The 25000-nt window shown below is 45.6% G+C and overlaps 1 protein-coding gene across 1 annotated transcript in view; it reads right to left on the bottom strand.

Annotated features, from left to right (window-relative positions):
* Positions 1–25000, bottom strand: part of igsf21a (immunoglobin superfamily, member 21a) — a 202323-nt gene that overhangs the window by 622 nt on the left and 176701 nt on the right. The window contains exons 6-10 of the mRNA XM_076268707.1: positions 19387–19879; positions 9661–9761; positions 6163–6355; positions 3493–3585; positions 2527–2562 (exon numbers count right to left, since the gene is read on the bottom strand). Of these exons, the coding sequence (XP_076124822.1) occupies positions 2527–2562; positions 3493–3585; positions 6163–6355; positions 9661–9761; positions 19387–19879 (916 nt within the window). The remainder of the gene's footprint in view (positions 1–2526; positions 2563–3492; positions 3586–6162; positions 6356–9660; positions 9762–19386; positions 19880–25000) is intronic.

The raw sequence follows: 25000 nt of genomic DNA, 5'->3' as shown, positions 1-25000 counted from the left end.
AGGTCACATATTCCTACTACGAAAAACACCACCAGACCCCTCCACTTTCTATTAGTATACCACATCTCATGTCAACACAACTAGCTCCAATAAGGCCAAGTAACATATATCTGCTACACGCTGACCACCAAATCACATCCTCTACTCTCCTCCATCAGGCTATCCCCCTCTTGCTTCCGTAAGTAGCCACTGAGTTTCCACAACACGTCTCTGCTACAAAATCACCAGCAGACTATCCCCTCTGCCTCCATCTAGCAGGCTGCCTCCATAACGAGATTCCCCCACTCCCCTACCCGGAGGGCCTCATTGATTTGTGGGTATTCAGTGGTGTGTGTGTGTGTGTGTGTGGGGGGGGGGGGGGGGGGGGCAGCAGCACTGTAGGCTCGCGGCCACCTCCCGAGCCCTTGTTCTACAAGTAATTTGACTTGCATACGAAGAGCGGAGGGAGAGAGAGAGAGAGAGACAGAGAGAGAGAGAGAGAGAAACCTCGCCATGCTCTGACTCTTTCTCGCCTCCTCGCTCCGACCTGATTCTGTCCGAGCTGCAGCACACCTGCTCCACGGCAGAGCATTTGCATATTCAAATGCATATCCGCAGACACGAGCAGAGTGTGAGGGGGCTGAGAGGGGAAGGAGGGACAGAGAGAAAGAGAGAGAGAACGAGGTTGAGAGAGCATTAAAGTTGTGAAAGAGAGATATGGAGAGAGGGAGAGAGAGAGAGAGAGACATATGTTAGGGAAAAGAGAGAAAGAGAGATAAGAGAAAGGACAGAAATAGAAGAGAATTGTAGAGATAGAGGAAATGGGAGGAGAGAAAGGGGGTGAAAAAATGGAGAGAGAGAAAAAACTGCAAGAAGGGAGAGAGAGAAAAATATGGGGAAAAAGAATGTGTGAAAAATGGAACTGAAGGCACTGAAAAAAAAAAAGATTAGAATGAAAAAGAGGGGAATGGAAGGAAGAGGGACAGTGAGATTGAAAGACAAGAGAGAGGGACAGAGAGGGAGGCGAAGGAGGGGGAGAGTGTCTGCATCCTGCCTCTCCTCCGTCAGACTATCCCTCATCTTTACATATGAGTGTGGCGGAGTCTGCAGATGAGCCCCTGCCGACTGCATAAAACAACTGTGATCTATCACCCAGTCACACACCCCGGCCTGCCTGCCTGTACGCTCACCCCGCCACCACCGCCACAGCACAGCACAGCACAGTGCAGCGCAGCCTAGGAAGTCACGGCTTAGTGCTGCTAGGGGCCTTCAGCTGAAGGACGGCGCAGGGGACTTCCATGGGCACGGCGCTGCGGTGCACCCTGAGCCTCTCCCTGGGCCTCTCCCTGGGCTGCGGGGCTCACAGGATTCAGGGGGCTGGGGTGGACGGCTTTAGAGGAGCAGTAGCCCAGAGATCAGAGATGCACTTGCCCCTGATGCTGCTTATTGGACATGGCTGAAGAAGGGGCCAGATTTAGGTCAGCTCTTTCCCTAGTATTATAAAATATAAAGGCTATATTCATATTCTTCTGACAAGCCTGGTCTCTACAAAAACAGAGCCATTCGGAGAAAAATATAGCCGTGCATGCATACTGCTCTACTGCCATTTCTGATCCATCAAATAGATGCGTACAAAAACATCTTTTTCTTCCCTATATTTTCTCTCTTTCTCTCTTTTTTTCTCTCTGAGGAAAAACAGTATTTTTCCGTTCCCCATCCAGTGTTCCAAGGCCTCTCCTCTACTAACTGGTGAGAAGAACAGTTAATAACGTTCCTTTAAAAGAAAATGTTTTGCCTTTACAAATTGATTAATGGCAGGTGGCACAAAAGCCAAAGCTTGTTCTGCTCAACAGTCTTAAAACTTAAATCAAAGCACATTAGACATCAAGGCTAACTGTTAGAAGCAATGTGCCTGAATGTAGGCATGGGGTGAGAGTTGAAAGTAGGCAATCAGCCTATATCAAAAAGGTCTGATACCCTACCTTCAGGCACAGAAAATGTCCTTGCTTTAAGCCCTGTAATAGCCTAACCTATGTGTGGTGCTACCAACTGCATGACACTAGGGCTAGATATTTTCTTAGTGTGTCCGGTATGTTATTTCACACAATGCTTCAGTAATTTAAGCTACATATTTGGAAAAACGTGGGTTATATAGTGCTGGATATCAAAACCCATTTTATCAACTCATAGCAGGCCTAGCCTGTTATACAGGGGAGACAACGATTCATAAAATCTGACTAAATTTATCCTATAAGGGTGCTGGGGAACATTGTAAGGGAGGATGACTTTCCAAGCAGACTTTTGAATAATATTCAAAGAAAGGTTAATTGGAACGATAAATACGGTTCTAAAATTGAAAATAGCGTTTTCACTCTAGAACAAGTGAAATTGGTTTTGTTCCCATTTTTGGTTACGTTCATCCAATAAATTAGTTTGTTTCTAGCTTTCGTTTTTGTTCTTAGAACCTTTAGAACCTGCTGCATCACAAAAACAAACTCACACAGTGATAACATTCAGACTACAGGTGCACATGGTTGGTATACTTACTGATGTTATCCACAGGGCTTTGCATTGCTGGATTTTCTGCACAGAGAGAAAGAGACAAAGACAGTGAGAGAGTTAAAGAGAGAAAATGAGCAAAAAAATTAACGAGTTATTACTGCAATTAACACTGCTTCCCTAGTAACATAAGACAAAGCAATTGCTGACTTACAGTATGCGTGCAAAGTGTGCATGAGTGTAACCATAGTGTATCAGCATTGATTAGCTCTGTGAATACTTTGATGCTAGCCAGACTCCGAATTGAAAGCGATAGAAAGAATGTGGATGGATGGACTGTGGATGGACACACGCAAGTGTACATTGGAGACAGGTGTGTGTGTGTGTGTGTGTGTTTGATGATGATGAGAGTTACTCATCATCCCTCCCCTTTGACCTCAGAGTGCTGCTGCAGCATTCGTGCCAGAAAACATCTTTCTTTCCCTTTTTCTCTCCCTCGTCTACCTTTATCTCTAGGAACACACACAGGCACACATGCACACACACACACACACACACACACACACACACACACACACACACACACACACACACACACACACACACACACACACACACACACACACACACACACTTTGATTACAAAGAACCACCCAGGGCTGAGTTATTACTGCCGTGACTTCTGACAGATGTTAATCTGTATGTGTGTGTTTGTGTGTGTGTGTGTACCCCTGCATTCAGTCAAATTGGCAGAATGAGTGCTCTTGATTGTGAACTCGACACTGCTCGGCAATCCCTGGACTTTATTACATCTGATAGTGTCAAATGAGTGGCTGAAGAGCGGGGGAGAGAAAGAAGAGAGGAAAGAAGAGAGAAAGAGAGAGAGAGAGAGAGAGAGAGAGAGAAAGAGAGAGAGATGATTAGATGGAGGAGTTACAGAGCGACAGGCTTGTGTTGTTGATGCAACCGCAGCATGTGAAGGTCATGAGGGGCAGATCCTGGATCCTCAATCACCGTACACACCCACTCGCTGCCATAAGCAGAAGCCATCTTCCCACTCATCCAGGGACAGAGACAGATAGCCTTTGTCCAGCAGGAGGCGGATGGCTTGGGTAAAGGGAAGGACGGGGAGGGGGGGTGTTGAGGGGCGCACTGGGGTGTTAAATTGACATTACTGATCTTCCAGGATGCCCCCCACCCCCCAAAACCGAGATGGCATGTTCCCTCTGCCAAAGTGGCAGTTTCAGGCCTAAACGGCCTTTCTCGGGTCCGCCCAACAATTTGCTGGTCGTCCACACCTTAACGAGGGCGGGTAGATGGAGTGTGGTGAATGGATGGATGGCATGAGCAGCAGATGGCCAGTCTGAGGGGTAATGAACACCAGGATGAGAGCACTCCAGTCTCCTTTAGACGTGCAGAGGAAATCCTCTTTACTATGAAGTGCATCAGGAACTCTGAGTGTGTGTGTGTGTGTGTGTGTGTGTGTAATTGTGCAGGGGAAAAATGTTGTAAATGACTGTTGTAGAAAGAAATGGCTGATCCTTAATGCAATATCTACAAGTATACAGATGCCCATTATCAGCAACCATTCATCCAATGTTCCAAAGGCACATTCTGTTTACTAATCTGATATCATTTTAAAAGGCTAACAGCCTTTTTTGGAGAAACATTGGAGAACCCTTTTGCAATTAATGTAACATAAGCACATAATGTAATCGGAAAACTGCTGCCCTGATTAAAAAAACAATGCAACTGATCTCAGCTGGTATTCTATCTATAATGGAGTGGAATGGAAATTTCTAAGTGACCCCAGACTTTTGAACGGCAGTGTATGTGCATGGTGTGCCAGTTGTATGTCTTGTGCATATGTGTGGTGTGTGTGTGCAATGTGTGTGTGTGTGTGTGTGTGTGTGTGTGTGTGTGTGTGTGTGTGTGTGTGTGCGTGCGTGTGTGTGTTTATACTCTTATGTGCCGTGGCAGCATTCAGATGAAGGCTGAGTCGTGCCTGTGTCTGGGATTAGTGTGTGAGACTGTGAGAGCCCTTCATCTCCTAAAGAGAGCCTCTGATTAGATCTCCGCCCGCTGCTCCGCTGCTCCGCTGCTCCGCGCCGAGGCCGAGCCCACATAAGACCCTTCTGGGCTCCAAAAGGAAAATTAAAGGCTAAGGCAACATCTAGATATGGCCGGGCTGTGAGGTCAAGGCACAATCTCATTCCCACATCAATAATAACGAGAAAAAAAGTCAACAACAACAACAACAGCAACAAAAAAAAAAAAAAAAAAAAAACTGAATAACAAACAAATCGTGACTCAGGACTTTGAGCAGCTTTGCCCCGGGAAGAAAAGCCAAAGTCAGCGCTCAGTGAACATCAAGAGAAGTGAAGACACACGGCTGCTTTAAAACAAACGAGGGTCATCTTACTTTGTTTTCCCCCCCCCCCCCCTAGTCTACAGCACTTCATTATTCCTTTAATATGATAATGAGGAAACCCTGCAGGGAAGCTCCAGTTAAATAGTCTCATTTACAGCATTGTATAGAATAGAGAATATTTCCCGGGAGTTGTGTTTTTTTTTTGTGCGGTAATTTACACCCAACTCATTCATCATTGTGACTCGCTTTTGTGCGGACATTTTCAGTCCTTTCAAAATACTATCACTTATTAATCAAGCACTTTCTTGGCATGCAAAATTTATCACTGGGATTCGCCGCAATTAATCCATATTTTCTTAAATAATGCCGGTGCTCTTAATAAATGATAAGTCTAATTGAAGAGCTCGGGAGCCTGGGTGAAATCATTAGTGTTAAAAAATGGGGAGAAGAAAAGAAAAAACATCATCAGCAGAAAGAAAGAAAAAAAAAGAGAGACAGAGAGAGAGAGAGAGAGAGAGAGAGAGAGAGAGTGAGACTGGTGCCGCTAATGAATCAGGGGCAGGGGCTCGAGCGACGGCGGTGGTGGTGTAACGAGGCTGATGGGCTGTGAGGTGGAATATCGGCGGCAGCTCATGATCATGGGGATGACACAGCACAAGTGATTGATGAAGAGGATAAGTTCAATGATGATGAAGATTGATTTGAGCGCTTTGGTCTGCTGGAGGTGGAGGCGATGTGAGGTCAGACAGGGTGAAAAGGGTGGGGGTGGGGGTGGGGGGGGGGGGGTGAAGGTGGGTCTGACCTGTGGGATGTTGGTGATGGGCAATTCCATGCAAAACTGTCACGTCTACAAAGCCAACTAAATACCATGGCATTGTGTTGGCATTATGGATGGGACAGTTTTGCGCGGAATTGCCCTGATATTGGTGGAGCTTCAGTGTTATAAAGCTTCTTTTTTCAGTGTCACTCTTTAGTCTATTTCTCATCAAAGTAATGTTGTCATCTATATCCACTGACTGCATATCATTATAATATATTTTTAGTCGCAATAGGCAAATTTTTTGCCCATATTTTGAAAGTAATAATGTTTCTACATTCTGCTCGAATCACTTTTAGAAATCGTGTAGATATGTGTCTTCATCAATAGTCCTATCCATGCGGCTCCAGGCCTTCGAGGCTTACGTAGTGTCCATATGGCTAGAGATGACGTCGGTGAGGCAAGTGATGCATGTGCAGATGAATGAAATGGAAAAGTTGGGGTGCAGCCAGATGCCGTTTGGCGAGGCTGGCCGTTTGTGGACCGGGCGACTCACCGAACACGATGAGGCGCGTGTGTGTGTCGGTGGAGCCCAGCGGGTTCTGCGCCGTGCAGCGGTACATGGAGCCGTTGAGCTCGGCGGGCACGCGCTCCAGGATCAGCTCCTTGCCATCGCGCTCCGTGCTGCCGTCCAGCAGCCTGCCGCCCACCCGCGTCCAGGTGTACAGCGGCTCAGGAAACACTTCATTCTGCCGGGGGGGACAAGGGATGGGTATCAGCATGTGTAAGGGGAGTGTGTGTCAGTGTGTGTGTGTGTGTGTGAGAGAGAGAGAGAGAGAGAGAAAGAGAGATTGTGTGTGTGTGTGTGTGTGAGTGTGTGTGTGAAAGGTGTGTGTGTGTGTGTGTGTGTGTGTGTGTGAGTTTGTTCAGAATGTGTGCGTGCAGAATATGCATATATGTATATGTGTGTGTGTGTGTGTGTGTGTGTGTGTGAGAGAGAGAGTTTGTTCAGAATGTGTGCATGCAAAATATGCGTATATATATATATATATATATATATGTATGTATGTGTGTGTGTCTGTGTGTGTGTGTGTGTGTGTGTGAGTGAGTTAGTGTGTCACAGAGAATTGTGATGAGTGTAGTGGAGGAGAATATATTTTAGACTCTAGCAGAGGGGCTCCTGAATAAAATAAAAAAGAGGCAACTTCAGAGGCCTTCAGCCCTACCAAACCATGAATAATACAATCCTTGACATGACAAGTTAACGACATTAAACTTTAAAAAGAGTTTGGAATGAAAAAAAAATCCTCTGTAGAGAATTTCTCCATTTAGTTTGACACATTATGCAGAGTGTGGCTTTTTAAACTTTACGTTTCACATTCAAGGATGCATCGGAGGTGCCAAATTAACTCCTAATGGAGTTGACTGCAGATACACATTTGAATACAGTCAAATAGGAGATAACCACTGACCAAACACCTTCAGTGGCAGTGCTGGCTTAGCTTAGCATTCAGAGGATAGCATGTGTGTAGCATTTACAGTAATGGAGGTTTTTAGCGATCACAGTGATGAATTGATCCTCCACACAAGGGCGAACAAAAGGAAAAGGTGTTATTCATATCAAGATTTATTATTTATTAAAAAGGGGAGGGATGGGATGGGAGGGGTCTATGGGGCACTAGTGGCTTTGGGTGCGTCTGGCAATGCACAAACACAAGGTGATGGATAGCTTGTGAAAGGTCATGCTAAGACAAGCGCAACCGCCTCTCGTTTTCTTGATCCTGCCGATTCAGTGAGGGGGAGACATCCCACCGACCCCAGCGGCTGCTACACCGCTGCTAGCGGTCAGCCGCAGCTCCACCGAGGACATTAAACGGCAATTTCCTACACAGCAACAAACGGCCATTTTCACGAGGTGCATTGGAAAGACATTGAAAGCCCACAATGTCTTCAGAATGGACTGAGGTCTCCTTCCCTTGTCACCTCTTAATCTGGTTAAATCGCCTTTCGGGCGATCCTGCGCCAAATAAGTAAGGAGCTGCTGGCTGGTTGTGCAGGATCCACTTGACAAGATCTACTGCTCTATTGTGACCACGTGACCTTTCAGAATGCCAAAGATGCAGAGCTGGAATGGCAATGTAGACCTCCAAACATACACGCATACACACAGAAATACACAAACACACACACACATACACGCGCGCGTGCGCGCATGCATGCACGCACACTACGACAGTGGTGAGATGATCTTGGTAATTTGAAGGAGGTCAAGTAGCGTTGGGTCACATCAAGATTAAAAAATGGAAAAGCCTGTGATAGGCTTTTCTTGTCACATATCCCCCATTGGTCTTGGAGCAAATAAAAAAAATCATGTGCTGTGCAAGAGAGAAAAAGATGTACAAAGTGGAAGGAAAATTTCAAGAAAATATCAAATCAAGTGGCCAAAAAAGAAGCAGAGAAAAAGGACATTTGAAACCAATCTGTTTAAGTGACGCTTTGGAGACTGAAGAAAAACAAAAGGGGATACAGATCTTTTGATATATTACCACAGCAGAAGCAGGAAAAGATAAATCACACTTAACACCTATTCTATATCCTATGAAACCCCAGAGCCTTGATAAAGCAGAGGATAAGGGAGAATTTCTGTCTATATATTTTTTATTTATTTACTAACCTGTATATTTGGATAACAGGAGACATATCCTTGCTCCTTCACATTCCAAAAGCTCCATTCACAGGTCCCAATTAGCTGCAATACCCAGTCAAGCCTGTTTTATAATGACCATTCTTATTGACATTCAAAGATGTTGTCTATATATATATATATACAGAATAAATATACCAAACCGGGTGCAATATACACACACACATATTAGATCTGTCAGAAGTGGAGGAGAGGTGGTGTATTGAACAGAGGCAAAAAGAATACAAAGCAGCGTCTCCTGCTCTCATCGCAAAAGTAATAATGCAAGCAGGAAAAAAACAGAAGAGCAACGAAGAGAACACAAGACCAAACAAATGTAGAAATTACGTGATAAAAAAACAAATCTATCCTTAGATTAATGCCAAAGGGTTTTGCCGGGTTCGGCCGGAAGGCAGCGAAGATGATTTTTCACGGCAGCACATCAGTGCCCCATCCTCTTCCCAACCTGAATACCTGTCTCTAAGACCGTCACTGTCTCGTTTGTCCCACGGAGATGGTAGGATTTTGTCTCTGCAATGTGATTTTCTTTCCCTCTCTCTCTCTCTCTCTTGTCTTTTTTTCCATAAGGGAAGGATTTTTTTTTTGGCAGACAATGATAGTTCCACAGTGACAATCCCTTTGCTTGACTTCTCCTAGGTGGAGGCTAAGGGGCTACTGAGGGAGTAAATCCAGCCCTGCCTGACAGGCAGACGTTGCTGGCTAGCACGATACACGTGCCTGTTGGCCCGAGTGAGATTGATGGGTATGCTTAACCAGATGAGGGGGTTGGTGGGGGGTATGTGGGAGGAATGGAACACCTGCAAAGCTGCAAAGATGTAGATAAACAAAGCACATTCGGTACAGGCGATTCATTTCCAATCAGATCCCCTCCGATGCCTTGTGGCAGGGAGATGGCAAGCGTAAAAACAGGAGGCGAGGCGGATCTCCTGAGCGGAGCATTATCATTACACAGAGCTCAAAAAAAAGACAGAGAGAGACCAAAAAAAGAGAAACTCTTGCCTTCAATGGATTCCACCCATTTACAATCCCTGACCGCCTGTGATTCAAATAGAGACTGACTGATTGGGATCATTTGATTTATTGGCTACGAAGCTGTAAGGCTCCCCGAATGGATTCTACAACACACACACACACACACACACACACACACACACACACACACACACACACACGGTAAAGATGTAAATCTGACAGATGTGTGTGGTATATTGCTTACCCTGGAGTTCTAAGAATGGCCTGTATAGAAGCGAGCTGTGATTGCTGAGCAGGCTTAACTGTGTATTTAGCCCTCTTGGCTCCGCATATCCCTGGCTGAACTGGGCTCCGGGTTTCACCACCCCATGCACTTACCACAGGAGCTCCTACCTGGAATCCTTGAACAGTGATGCGCACTGTGTCCCCTACCTTCGCTCGGGTTGGGGTCATCAGCAGCTTGGGCCCCTTAGGAGCCGCTAAGTAGAAGAGAGAGAAAGAGAGAGAAGAGTGAGGAAGAGAGACAGAGAGACAGAGAGAGCAGGGAGAGAGAGAGAGAGAGAGAGCAGGGAGAGAGAGAGGGGAGGGAAATGAGAGATAAAGGGACAGTGAAAAACAAGAAACAACAGTGGACATCATTCCCCCGCCCCCGCCCCCCCGGGCACAACATGACAGCGGCCTCAGCCAGGGACCAAGTTCACATCCCTTCCGCAACAATGAAACGAGCAGGACGACAACAAGCGAGGCGAGCGCCCCATTCTATCAATTAAAGCGGCTTCGCCACAGCTTCAGAGACGGCAGGGTCACGGGCCTGAGATTCTTAAGGTCACAGGCCGGCAGCTGTGGGGATTCAGTGGCTTTTTCATCCAAAAGGGCGCCGGCGAATCGTATTCCCCCAGAGAGACAAGGAGCTAAATTGGGTAGATACTCATTACGAGGGAGAAGAAACAGGCCGTGCGAGGGAGCAGTGTGGAGGCGGCGAGATAAGGAACACTCCGAGAATTAAATCCCTTGTCTTGTATGGACGGAAGCCCCCAGATGGGTTTAATTTGGTCCCAAAGAAAGGATGAGAGTGAGAGAAAGAGAGAGAGAGAGGAGAGATAGGGAGAGGAAAGAGAGAGAAAGAGGGTAAGAAGAGAGAGCGATAGAGCGAGAGAGAGAAAGAGTGAGAGACTGTTATATTGTGACCTTTTGAAGAGCCAAAGATGTCTTGAACACGGAGGGAGATAAGTTGTCGATTTCACAACCCTGTGAAAGTGATGAGAGGAAGTTTCCACCGCAGAATTGTCCCTGACTATTATAGGGAGGCAGTGCCAATGCAGGGGAATGATGGGGGATACAATGACCAATTACTCTTTTTTAACAGAGAACTGGCACGGCGCACTTGACCAACAGCATCAAAAGACAAGAGCAAAAGACATGGGCATCAATGTATCTGTGCTCAAATAGAAATGACTGAAATCAATAGCCCAGCCTCTCACAGGTCAGAAAACGCCTAGAGGAGAAAACAAGTGAAAGAGCCAGAGTAGAAAAGTGGAGCCAGAGAGAAGGAGTGGACAATGGGCTAGAACTAAGACTAGTGACCAGTTTTAGTATCATTACAGAATACTACAGGACTAGGACTAGTGACCAGTATTGGGCAATTCCATGAAAAATTACATTTTTGGTAACATCCATAACGCCAATAAAATGTGATGGTATGGTATGATGTGAAGGATTACATGAAATTTGAGCATTTGCTATTTTTGGCTGAAGAATGTAAATGAGAAAAAATGCACAAAAAAGAAATGCTACCATTCACATCATACAAATGCCAAGGCATTTCACTGACGTTATGGTTGTGACAAAAAGTCAATTTTCTGTAGAATTGCCCTATTAGTATTATTACAGAATACTACAGGACTAGGACTAGTGACCAGGACTAGGATCATTACAGAATGCAACTGGACTAGAACTAGTGACCAGGACTAGGATCATTACAGAATGCAACTGGACTAAGACTAGTGACCAGGACTAGTATCATTACAGAATACAACATGACTAGGACTAGTGACCAGGACTAGAATCATTAAAGAATGCAACAGAATAGTGGATCATCTCCCAAAACATTTGTCCATGAATTTGAATTTAAATTTGGTGCTGTAGATTCCTCTGTAATGCCCACCCACCAATCCTCCCCACCCCAATGCCACTCCAGTCTAAGCCGGGTATGAGTGTATTAAAACAACAAATGATGCTTTTTACCCATCAATCAAATCCCAAGCTGTCCACCAAGGCTAATGAAGCAGTGTGTGGTGTTAGTCTGTTAACGATTCCCCCCTGCTGCTAGCCAATGGATTGTGATTTCCGTACCCACATCCATAATGGCGATTGAAGATCTGCGTTATTGACATAAATCATGTCATGGAGGAGACCCCTGCAAATAAACCTCAGCTGTCTGCTTTACTCTCAGTCTTTTAAAATAGTACAATAAAAATAATACCATCAAAATTAAATTGGGTATTAGTGATGGAATCAATGGGGAGCAGAGATGGATGTGATGTTGCATACAAAAGAAAGATTAAGAACCTGTCAAACGAGAATCAGCAGTCAATGGACACACTGATTTGTCGGGCGCGGGGTGGGGGGATGGTGGGGATAAGAAACACAGCAATCTTGAAAGCAGAGAGAGGAAACATTGCGGATTGACACAACTCTCTTCACCAAGTGGATTGACAATCAATATGGCCTTCTGTCCAGCCTTCAAGCACGCCAGGTCTTTCTCGAAGCATAATAAATACGCTTAGTCCACTCTACTCTTTGGACTCATTGAGATAAGCAGCAGCAGCACGCCCAAAGATTTACACCACGGAAACTATTTTGAGCAGACCTGTCACACAGACGTCACACGCGACTCCAAGCTGTTAATACAGGGGAGGGCGATTGCAACGGTAGCGCGTTATTGTCAATGGACGCTCAAGAGAATTCTGGGATATGCTCCAGCACGAACAGTTGGCCTCCCACGTCATCCGTTTTGGTTTTGTGACAGCGTGCGGTGCAAACTTGACACCCGGTGGCCCCCGCCGACTGGCCGGCCGGCCGGCCAACAGGCCGTGGCCACACAGCGAGCCCAACTGTCACGTCCCTGGGGTTAATGCCAGTCTAACATTCTGAATGCACCGGCTGGCACTCTCTCACAACACCGCCACGCTGGGAATGACTTCTTCAACAGCCCTCTTCAGCAAACCTCATGCTTCTTCACTACTCACTTCCAGCCAGCGTCTTTGCACTATAGGGGACTTAACTAAGGCTGCTCATAGCTTACTCTTCCCACTGCCATTATAGGCTTGAGTTTAAGCAAGGCTTTGTAGAAATTCCATTTGAATTGATTTGCGGGCAAATTTTAATTGATCAAATTTGGAATTGAAATGCAATATTTAATTTTATTCATCCTTTATATACTTATTCATTCTATAAGTTCAACTTTTTTCAAATTCCAAAAATAAAATGAATTGCAAGGCATATTTATTATGTCAATGTGCATTTTCATTGATGATGTTCATGTTGTTCTAACATTTCCTGGACAACAAATTTCCGCTATACCGGACGAGAAACATTGCACAGTAGAATTGCATATTTAAGGGATTCAGTGTGGACAGAGAGCATTTGGACGGTCGCATGTAGTTAGGACAAGCTGTTAGAAATGAAGGGGCTGACAGCACAACCCTGCAATCAGCAGCTCCATGGTCTCCACTTGTCTCTCCGCTGTATCAAGGCTTCAGAGAGCACACCATGGAATACAAAGACACTTATGAAGACACACAATCTGAAGTCTCCTACATGGCAAACAAACATATGCAAGTGCACACACACACACACACACACACACACACACACACACACACACACACACACACACACACACAGACACACACACACACACACACACACACACACACACACCACACACAGAAAGAACATTCTCATTATCATCCCTCTCTTGCAGCAACAGATCATTTCCTTTCACTGTGTGTAAGATTAAGACTCAAGCACTGCTTGATTCGGCAGAATCAGAGAAACTGTGGCCCATGCAAATCCTGGGTGGTGAGGTGATGTTTAATTATAAGATGGTGCTGGTTTCATGAATTCCAAATCTGGGGCCCTGTCAATGACTGATAGACAAGGGATTTGAAGCAGAGGCTGTGAAGAGAGAGAAGGGGAGAGACAGAGCCAAGGAAAGAGAGATAGAGAGAAAGGAAGAGAGGAAGAGAGAAGAAGAGAGAGAGAAAACATAGCTTTGCTGGCATACTGCAATAATAAGAAGATTGAAGTAGAGCAACTATCACTTTAAACCTGGTAGGAGTGTGGGAGTCCATCATGCGCAGACACACACACACACACACACACACACACACACACACACACACACACACACACACACACACACACACACATAGAGAGAGGGAGAGGGAGAGGGAGAGGTAGAGAGAGTCACTGGTTGGCTCTAATGAATATGCAGTGAGTGTTATAGCGCTTTGGTTCATTGTCAAGCTGTCCTCATCTGCTGTGGGAATATTAAAACGCTGGGAGATGTATCATTCCTGGCCACTGCCGCGACTTGCTTTTCATTTCCTGGGCAAACGCAGGTGAGCAAATCACATAAACCTCGAAGGCCACGCAGGGAGGAGATAATCTCTAGGGACAATCACGGCACGACGACCGTCTGCCTATCGCCGAGCGGAGTCTCTTCAAAGTACAGGCGAGAGCAGGCAAGGTTATTACAGTAGCCAAACATTATGTCTGCCCTTGTTACTTGGTCAGAAAATATAAACATGCTCATGGTGAAAATGCTGAATAAAAACAGCATAAAAGACACAAGGAGATGGTTTTGAGAGATTGTGAGAAAGTGGAAGACAGAGATAACTCCACGCTGTCCAAACCGTTTTTCCTCCCTCCATACAGCATAATGCACTGCAATGGGGAATTCCAATTCACAGTGTTAAAATAACTCCCACCATCACACAACCCGTCCCCACCCCCTAAGCCATTGGCAGACTACAGCCAGGTTTTTTGCGAATGCTTTGAATTTTAAGCTTGTTCCAATTAAAATCAACAAATGCACATTTTCTGTTCGCTATTCTCCGGACGGCAACGGAGACAGTCTGAGGCAGCACTCTGTGCTCCTGCAAAGCGAGTAGCTACTGTTAAATTAATAGCTTGAAAAGCCGCAGACAAAAAAGCTCTGTCAAACTATGAAAGCCTGTGACAGTTAGCAAGGCCTTTCTCTGGGGCACCACGCTCAGTGCGTTTTCCTTTTTTTTTCTTTCGCCGGCTAGAGGAGTATGAGAAAGATTGCTTGCTCTCTCTCTTCCGCTCTCTCCTTCTTCCTCTCTCCCTCTCTCTCTCTCTCTCTCTCTCTCTCTTGTTCTCTTTTTTGCTCTTCAGAGCACAGGCACATGCAATTTTCCCACACCAGTGTGCCTTAAAGCTGTTTGTCCTTGGTTTTAGTGTGTCATCGACATTTTCCGTGAGCCACTTCTCCGGCAGGCATGCCGGGCCATTGCTCTCTCTGCTGCTCTGCATAAAGCGCATGGGAGCTCCAGGAACAGATTGGGGAGGTCACAGTGTTTGGAGGCCAGGGGTGAGGGCCACGCGAGCTGGCAGGAGGACGATGGGGAGGTGGGCCGGGGTGGGGCAGCGGTGCCAAGGGAGCGGGATGGGGATCAAACACACACACACACCACACACGCACACACATGCACACACACACACACACACACACACACCACACCACACACACACACGCAGACATACACACACGCACACACATGCACACACACACACACCACACCACACCACACCACACACACGCAGACATACACACACACACACGCACACACACGCACACACACGCACACACACACACACACACACACCACACCACACACACACACGCAGACATACAGACACACACACACACACACACACACACACGCACACACACCCACACACATTTGATTTTGGGCGGTGATAAGTCGCAGTCTCTCTGGCCAGGTATGTGTCTGGTCCAGCACATGCACAAATTCGACTCTTTAATCCTTGAATGTTGCCTCATCAAAAGGATGCCTTAACGACACAGTGAGGAAAATCCCTTTCAGCAAGCAACATAACTCTAGCCTGGCTCCACCAGCCTGCAATCTCTGCTCATTTTCATTTCAATGAAATACTAGTCCGGTTCCTCTTAATGCATTGACATTTCCTGGATGCCGGGCCAAACAGCAACAAGAGGGGGGCGGTGTTAGATTCAAAATTGCTGTGGTAAATGGTAGTATCACATGCAAACATAAAAAAATGCAGTTAGAAGAAAATTATACAGCAAAATTATATAGCAAAGGTAAATAGACTGTTTCCTGACTGATGATGCAGTTTATTATCCTTATTATTGATATTATTATTATTTGTGAATGTTAGGCGAAGTAAGAAGTAACATTAGAAATCCCTGTTCAATGTGACTGGTTAGGGTTGCCCAATGATTTTAAAGACCAGATGCACCGCAAAAATACGCTTGTCAATTTGTCTCCATCTCCCCGGGGACCAAACAAAATGCTTCCGTAAAAGTCTAGTGGGGCTAGTGTGCCCTAGTGTTTCGGTGTCCCTGGTGTCCCTGGAATCGTTGACCAAAAAGGAAGTTGATGAGGGAAAAAAAAATAATAATACAAAGTCTACACCCATTACAAAACATTTCCCAATGGAGGGTACCAAAACTCTCTCAATGAAGTGAAACAAAGTAGTAAATCTAGTGGGGCTTGGTGTGTGTGTGTGTGTGTGTGTGTGTGTGTGTGTGTGTGTGTGTGTGTGTAAAAGATGATTGCGGTAATAAGTGGTTGTCCTTTCCTCTGCGACACACTCAGTGCTGAAAGGTTTGTGCATTCCACAGGAGAAAGAGAGAGAGAGAGAGAGAGAGAGAATGAAAGGGAACATGAGTGGGAGGGAGAGAGAGGGGGTTGGGTATGGGGCAGAGTGGGGGGGGCTTGCCCATGTCAAACAGCCCACACTTGGCACCACGGGTGTCCGCTGGCAGCTGCACTCTCCTCTCCACTGTTCGCGGTGCTCCCAGTGAAAAAGAGCGAGTGAGAGAGAGAGAGAGGAGAGAGAAAGGGAGAAAGGGGAAGGAGAGCAGAGTCTCTGTTTATCTTGTCAGTGACACATCACTCGTCCTCCCTCTCATTGCCACCAGTGTGGGGAGGAAGAGTGGCATGGCGGTGCCCGCCTTTGAAGTGATAATGGATTCCGCTGGAGGCCATCTTTGTTTTAGCGTTAAAAGCAGAAATTGGTGCCCGCGCACTCAAGGCAGTCATTAGCCATGCTGCGTTAGCGTTAGTAGTGCTTTGCACTCCTCTCTATTTGCAGTTAAACAAACCAGCCCTCTGCATTTAACGACAAAAACCCAATACGAAGAGAGCGTGAGGTGTCTGCTGTAACGTCTCGGTTGGACGGCGTGCACTTTTTTTTCTTCATTCTTCGTTATGTTTTTTTTTTGTAAAAATAGACAACGGGCTCTGACGCAGTTGGTGCGGAACCGTCAAGTCCAAATGTGTTCCTCGGCTCCTCACTTGGATTGCTTAATGTGGGCTGACTTTTTCAATAACGGTTGTAACTTAACTCAATCTAGCATCAGACATTGCAATGAATTGGACTGTCAGTCACTCACGGTTTTGCCTTCTGCCTTTAAAACTGCAATCTGCCTGGCTGTAACACAATTAAGGCTCAAATGGAAATCAGTGTTGTTCTGAGTGCATCTGTCAGTGCTGACATAAGTGGGAGCACTCAGGGTAACATGTGTGTGTGTGTGTGTGTGTTTATGTGTATGTGTATGTGTGTGTATCGTCTGAATAGGCAAGGACAACATGACATAGGGCTTGTGTGTGTGTGTGTGTGCGTATGTGCGTATATGTTGGTGTGTGTGTATGTGTTTGTGTATTTATGTGCATGTGTGTATTGTCTGAAAAGGCAAGGACAACATGACATAGGACTTCGAGGTCTGCGCAGTATAGACTTTGCAGTCCTGCTCCTGCCTGCATGGCCGGATTATCATGACCACGGGCCCTGGGCACAAAATCGGAATGGGACCCCCTCCCACCCCGCCTGCACACACACACGCACGCAGGCAAATAGCCAACAAGCTCACTCTCGCGAAGGACACACAGTGTTTACAGCGCATAAACCCTCAATCTAACAGGCTACAGATACGTATGTTTTGGTGCTGTTTCTCATGGATTAGCCTACCATTTTGAAAAAAGTTTGAAAACTGTTTAAAAATAGGCAAAACATTGATCATCTAGCCTACAAGCTGAAATTTGGTAGCCTAATGGATGGAATTGTAGACTACACAAAATCAGGGATTTCTCCTTGAGGAAATTTTTTGAATTCTGGCAGCTAATTGAAAGTTTTTCACGCAATTCTGGACAGAAACGTTAAGCTGAAGACAGGCAAGCTGCCCGTCTGGCTCATCCAAATCACACACTGCATGCGTGAATCAAACACTAACAACTTGGATACCCATAAATAAATCTGCACTGATAAGATGTTTAATCGACAGAAATCAATTTCGTTTGTGTAGGCTATCATCTAGAAACTAAAGTCTTTCTAAGCAGCCCATCAGTGGTTGTCAAAGCTGCTGTAACCTAATGGTTGTGCTTTAGGATTAGTGAGTCTGGCCATGCGAGCACTCTCACGTCCCGTTACCTGCTGATCCAGTAATATATTTACCTTTAGCTTCGTCTCTGGTCAAAACGTGTGTCATATTCATAGCATGTAAGCCTTGTCTGCATTAGATTGCAATCTATACCTGGCATTAAACACGAATGCGCTCGTTCTATGCGTAAAGCCACTAAATTATGTGTGTGCTTACTGCGCTACACTCAAAAGTTTAGACATAAGTAGATTTTGTGTTTGTAGGTTGTTGAAGTGTGGACTAACTGCTCAATTGTGTTCAAGAAACCACTATGTTAGCTAAAATGACATCTCCACACGACAAGTAGCCTAGTCTGGATGTTATGAACTGTTTCGACGTGATAGCTCGCCTTCACTCACTGAGTGTGTCAGTCATGGATGGATTATGAACTTTTGAGCCCCTGGGCCCAGATGTATTAAGGGCCCCCCACCAATTGTCGCATATGTGGGAGGGGGAGTTTGGGGGACCTCCCCCAGAATTAGTTTTATTTGTTTGATGTGATTTCATGTATTCTGGTGCATTGGGGATGGCCAATACTTTAATTCAATCAGATTCATAGCCTACATCCTGATTTGTTGATATTGAGGCAATGATTCCATGCAAAGGCTTGGGCTTCAGGGCCCCCTGACCCCTTGGGCCCCTGGGCCTGGGCCCGGTAGGCCCGTGCAGTAATCCATCCCTGGTGTCAGTGTCAAAGCCGACGGCAGGCGGCATTTGTGCAGGCAGCTACAGACACTGTTTCTGACGTGATTCAACATAATATTTTGACTGTGCCCAGGGCCCGTTACTGGTCCTGTGCCCCTGGGCAAGTGCCCAGTTGCCCTAATGGTTAATCCGGCCCTGCCTGCCTGCTCCTACAATATTCTGTCCTGCTCCCGCAAAAATGTGTGATTTCTTGTCATTATGACCCGCTCCCACCAGCTAAAGCCCGCACAAGATAGCTATGCAGGAGGGACTTTCAGTTCTGCTTTCTGTCTCGCAAAAGGAGCACTTGACTCCACACACAACTGAGGAAGAGTGCCAGATGCCAGTTTCTTGGTTCTGAATGAAGGTTACCTGCCTACAAGTGGTGCTCTCTTCCTCCATCCTTCAGTTAGGCTGCTTGAAGCCTGTTTTTTTTTGCTGCCAAACAGAACATCCAGCTGAATTATAATTATGTACACTACTTGAATAATTTCTATATTTAATTTTATGCACATATATATTTTGAGGAAATCAGCTTCTGCAAAAGCACCTCTCTCATCCCACCAGCACAGAGCTTTCAAAACTTGTCCCGCACCGCACTATTCTACTCCCACGGAAGTGCAGACCTCTAGCTTATGTGTGTATATGTGTGAGTGTGTGTGTGTGTGTGTGTGTGTGTGTGTTTGCATGTGTGTGTGTGTACTCACCCAGTATAACCTCTGTCTGCATAGGCATGGAGAGTGCCGGGTGCTTGACCTCGCAGCTGAACAGCGCGTCGTTGTCCACCTGCGGGTTGAGCGTCCACGTGAGCTTGGCCTGCACCATGACCGAGCCGTCGCTCTGCGGCACGTGAGTGCTGCTGAAGAAGTACAGCGGGTCGGTGCTCTGCACCCAGCGCGGGAACTCTCGGTTCACCACCGTCTCCGGGATCACCTCCGTGGCCGGACTGGGCTCGTGGCCGAGCGGCTGCTGACCCGCCGTGAAGCCGCCCCGGGGCTTCGGGCTCTCCGTGTACAGGCGCCCTGGCCGCCCGTCCGGCCCCAGCAGCGAGAGCGACTTCTGCAGCTTGGTGTCGTCCAGGTCCCGGCTGATGAGTGGCCGGGCCCCGCGCACCGCCGCCGAGCCGCCTCCTCCGCCCTCGTCGCCGGGCAGGGTGTACGAGATGACCTCTATCAACTCCCCATCCCGCTTAAAATACACCTGGGAGAGAGAAAGAGGAAGAAAGACTTGAAATGATAAGGCTCTATCTGCATTGTGAGTAGTTTGGAGATATTAAGCTATGTTTTAGAATTCCATAGAGTTATATTGATAAGTGTAACAAGCCTCTTTAGAGATAATGTCCTAAAACGCATACAACTTCTCACCTTATGAAGTTGTCAGAAAATAAGAATATGTCAATAACTCAATTTTTGACAAAAATGTCAGATAGCAGCTTATAATGTAATTCTAAGGGGACGATATGTGTATGTATGTATGTATGTATGTAGAAAGTGAATGTAAGAAGACTGACATATACATAGATAGGTAGATACCGGTACACTGGACAGAGAGAAAGAGAGAAAAAGAGACAATGTGAGAAGGACAGAGAGAGAGAGAGAGAGAATTAGAGAGAGTATGCCTGAGAGGATAAATGCTAAATTGAAAGGAGAGATAAAGTGGTGGCATTAATGAAGAATGAGTAAGGCATAAAGACGGCATTTTACAAGCAGAATAAGAATATGATATTACATGGCTATGCAGGGCTTTAAGCAATGATTCTGAACTATTTGATGATATCCTAAATAGCTTGTGCCTCCATAATACTGCTATGGGAATAAGATCTATTGCTATTGCTGGTAAACCATTTGACTGGATGCCTTCTGCAATATATATGAGATCAAATATAATACCCCCCTCTACATTTTGAGTTTTCTCTTCCCTATGTTGATGTACACAGTGCAGAAGAGTGGAAGAGCCAAATCCTGCGTCCGCTCTGGGACCTTTGGACATGTGAATTCAATTTGCCCAAGATCAAAGAGCCATTCATTTACACACACTGCATATCAGAGGGTCCCTGGGTTGGGATTTTTTTTTTCTTTTTTTTCCGTGGTGCCCTCTAACATTTGTGTGTGTGTATGTGTGTGTGTGTGTGAGAGTGTGTGTAGTAATTGTCAATGCATGCTTTGATTTCTACACAACCTCAGGGGCCACTCTCTCTACTGGGTAAATAACTGTAATGAATGTAAACAAGTCTGACGTAAGCCGGTGCCCTAGAGTCCCCAAGTCTCCGTCTAATGAGTTTGCAAACACAGATCGAGACGGGGTCTAGCACTTCTGACTCCTGCTTTTAGCCCAGTGTATGAGTGCATTTGAGAATGTGTGTGTGTGTGTGTGTCTATGACTGTCTTCCTCTGTGTGTGTGTGTGTGTGTGTGTGTGTGTGTGTGTGTGTGTGTGTGTGTGTGTGTGTGCGTAACTGTATGCATGTGTGTGTGTGTGTGTCTTGCACATTATTCCTGACTGTTTAAACTCAAGGGTTATTTGAGGCTATTCGAAACACAGCTCATTATAAATGGAGTTTTGACTAAATCGCCTGCCTGTGCAGAGTGATACTCCCAAGGTGAGTCCAGGACATTCACAGATGAATAAAGCACGCAGAGATTATGCATGCAGAGTGACAAGGGTTCAGCCTTAACCATGATTTGAAGGCTGCCACAGGAAAGATCCTTGAGCACTTGGTTGATATACGTATGAGTTGAAATTAAAATCTTTGACGCACAAAAATGAGCGTCCAAGTGGTTCTTATATAGAAACCATTATCATATGTCCTCAGCTTATATTAAATGATCATTGATCATTCTCAAAAATGAGCAGAGAAATGACAGCAGCCTGCAGTACACATGTTTCACCAGCGTGGGGAGCTACAGATCCTCCTGCGCAATGCATCACACTTCCTTAGGTGGGCGTGCTTGTTTGATGTTGCACACAATGCCAGTTTCTATTTCTAGATGAATCAGTTGTTACTGTAAGATACACAACATATATGAAATAAGACATGTGTGTGTGTGTGTGTGTGTGGAGAGGGGACGGGGGGGTGGGGGGGGACAGGTGACATCTCAGTACAACTTGTTGGTGTATCGATGTTTGTTTTTACAAGGTTGCTAATGTGTTGTCTTAGTTAGAGGAAGGAGCTGCCACTTTAGCACAAGCTGTTGCACACAAAGTGTAAGAATGCTGAGAGGAGAGAGATGCATGACACGCTGTCCAGCATGACGGGCTCACACTTATACCGGCACAAGGGGAGGTCAAATAGGCTTTGTCCATGCGCCGGAGGCAAAGGCTGTAGTAGTAAAAAAAGAGCATTGAATTGGGTCAGCACTCAATCTAGCAGGGGAATGCCATTCTTGCAAAGGGTTAAGGGTGCATGTTGTGGGCTGTGAATGCAGTGCACTCCGAAGCAGCATTCAAAGAGCCATCATTAAGCAATTCAGTGGCTCTCTTGGTGCGAGACATATTCTCTGTGACGGTGTATCTACTGTTTTTGGAGGATATAGGTTGTTAATGGACTATTGTGTGTACTGTGTGTGTGTGTGTGTGTGTGTGTGTGTGTGTGTGTGTGTGGGGGGGGGGGGGGTTGGCGGCATTGTTGACTTTCATGGAGGATGGCTGACTGCGGACACTAGCAATCATGACCCATCATCAAACCCACACCTGCAGGGACGTGCACAGGGGGGTTGCTCAGGTTGCCCGGGCAACTGCCCATATGGCTTTCTCGACTCACGTTGCCCTTCCGAGGGGAACATAAATAAATAAATAAATAAATAAATCGTACAATGGATGCAGAATGTCACGTAGGCCTAGATAAAAGCGACCGGCACCTGAGCTGAACCTGCATGAGCGGCCTTAGAAGGAGATTTTCGCGAAACCACGTTGTCGGAAAAAGTGAGTTTGTGATGTATAACAAACGAACGATCATCATCAAGTTTTAAGAAATGAAATTCATTAATGCAGGCTGAGTTTGCCACGTTAGCCTAAATAATCAGACAGATAGCTCGCAGACAAGCAGCCCGTTACCACATAGCCAGTTTTGGTAGGCATTAGGCCAGGGTAGGCAAACTGCGGCCCGCGCACCAAGCACTTTCATCCGGCCCGCTGAGCATTTAATTTGGTTATCAGGCTGCTCGCTATTTTTTTCCTGTGACAGAGACGACATTGGTTAGCTTTACCGCAAACTCCTTTTCACTCTTTTGTGACGTTTACAATGTCAAAACATCATGTTAAATAGAGATGATAGGCCTACTCTTAGTTATCTCATTTGCAGCAGAACTAACTTGAACATTATGCTACTAGCCTACTGTGCGGCCCGCCGGCCAATTTTCGAAACCCAATGTGGCCCTTGAGCCAAAATGTTTGCCCACCCCTGCATTAGGCAAACTAAGCTACATGTATGAGTTACTTTCTCACATTTTGTTTTAGCAAGTAGAATGAATGATGGAAGTAATGCATCACATTAATTATTTTATTCAAAATGGTTAAATGCTTAAATCCTATTCACTATTTTGGGTATTGTTTGAAGCCAAGATGCCCACTGAAAAGAGGCGGATTCAGGAGAGGGAGAGACAATTCAGGGAGGCAGCAAAGGGCAGCACATCACTGCAGGGTTGGCTGTGAAAAAGCCAACCAGCAGGTGAGACAGAAACTTTCTGTGATAAAGATGACATGACACTGTGTAAGCGAATTGATTAATTAATCAGACTCATATTTTAGCCTACTAATGGCAATGTTTTCATAATTACATTAAATTTAAGATGAGGAGCAGTCACAAGCCTCCAGAACATGTGAGGAAAATGTGGACCAGGAGGAGGCACATAGGGCAGGTAGGCCTAAGTGATGATCACCAAATATGAGATGAGAGGACTATGCTAGCATAAAGAGCTGCATGCTAAATAATTATAATCTAAAAAAACATAGGCTATCATTTCAAAGTTCTTGCCTGAGCAGAACATAAATACCACTAGTGGGTAATATGTAATTGGTCAGATGATGAGCCCACATTTGGAGAAACCTGTCAGTGACTTAATAGGATATTGATAGGGATATTGATGTTGGTGATTTTCATGACTCAAGTCCTGTTTTACTTCTATATATATATATATAGAAGTTTTTTATTATTTTAATTTTTTTTAATAAAGACCCTGTTATTCTCAGTCCTTCTGAGTTGTTTTTTTTTTTTTTTTGAGGGGGGGGTGGGTGCCCTTTTTTCAGGTCAGAGCAACTGCCCCTCAAAATTCCTGTGCACGTCCCTGCACACCTGAAGTTTCAGTAATTGCCCATCCCTTTGTGAGGTTTATCTCCACTCATTAAAACAGCATATGCCCATTGACACTTTTTTTATGAGCCAGTGATTGCCTTAGCTGACACCAAACATCTCTCTTCACTTCATACTGCTGATTACTTTTCACAAATAATCACTGCGAGGGCTTATTCCATGCTGAGGTCATTAAGAAACACAATTCTTTCACCTAAACCTTAAGACTCATAATGAAGTCAGTGGGGGAAGAGTTCAAATGGAACTCCTGCTGAACTGGTAGCACTAAATGGTGATGACCAGTGCTCTGACTGGGCAAAGGACTGCCCTGAAAATCTGTCGTGATGACCCCTACGTGACTTTTTTTTCCCTGGTTCATTTGAGCTTTATCTTGCCATTTTTCTTCCTAATTGAAGATCAATGCATGTGTGTTCGGTGCATCTGGGCATATTTCTCCAGTCTAGCAGCTACTCTGGGGCACTGAGCGCTGTCATATGAATGCATGTGAAAACCCACAATGATTTCCCCCTGGCCTTCAGCCTCCTGCTAATCATGTTCTATATGGTCCATGTGATAGCTCAACACGTGCAACAGTAAAATCATGTTCTATGGGTCCATGTGATAGCTCAACACGTGCAACAGTAATGAATGGGAATGCCAAGTCAAAGACCCAAGACGAAGACTTACGTACATTCTTTTCTTCTACAGTAAGTTCTCCTATTGGTGCCCCATGTGCAGCCTCCTGGTTAATGCGTCAGTGTTTCCTGCTGAAATCAATTGTGTTCCTGTGTCCCTGCATTCTATACTGACAAACCATTGGCAGGTGGAGAAGCTGCAAGGTTTTCAGGTTTTTTAAGCTCTATACTGTGGAAGAGCCAACATGGTAGCACACAACGATGCTGTGCAGCTTAAAAATGCTGCTGTATTCAGCCTACGGGTTGCTCTGAATAGAAAACTATGACTTTCCCCTGGTCTCACCCCCGTCCTCACCCACCCCCCTGTGGGAAAAATAAATAAAATTACGCCTCCGTCGAT

Source organism: Alosa pseudoharengus, unplaced genomic scaffold, assembly GCF_046254945.1.
Source record: "Alosa pseudoharengus isolate Yale_2024_CS ecotype anadromous, Long Island Sound unplaced genomic scaffold, YU_APseudo_1.1 YU_APseudo_1.1_scf_5, whole genome shotgun sequence".
Taxonomy (NCBI): Eukaryota; Metazoa; Chordata; class Actinopteri; order Clupeiformes; family Clupeidae; genus Alosa; species Alosa pseudoharengus.
The sequence above is the reverse complement of the archived record's forward strand: the minus strand, read 5'-3'. Positions and strand labels throughout refer to the sequence as shown.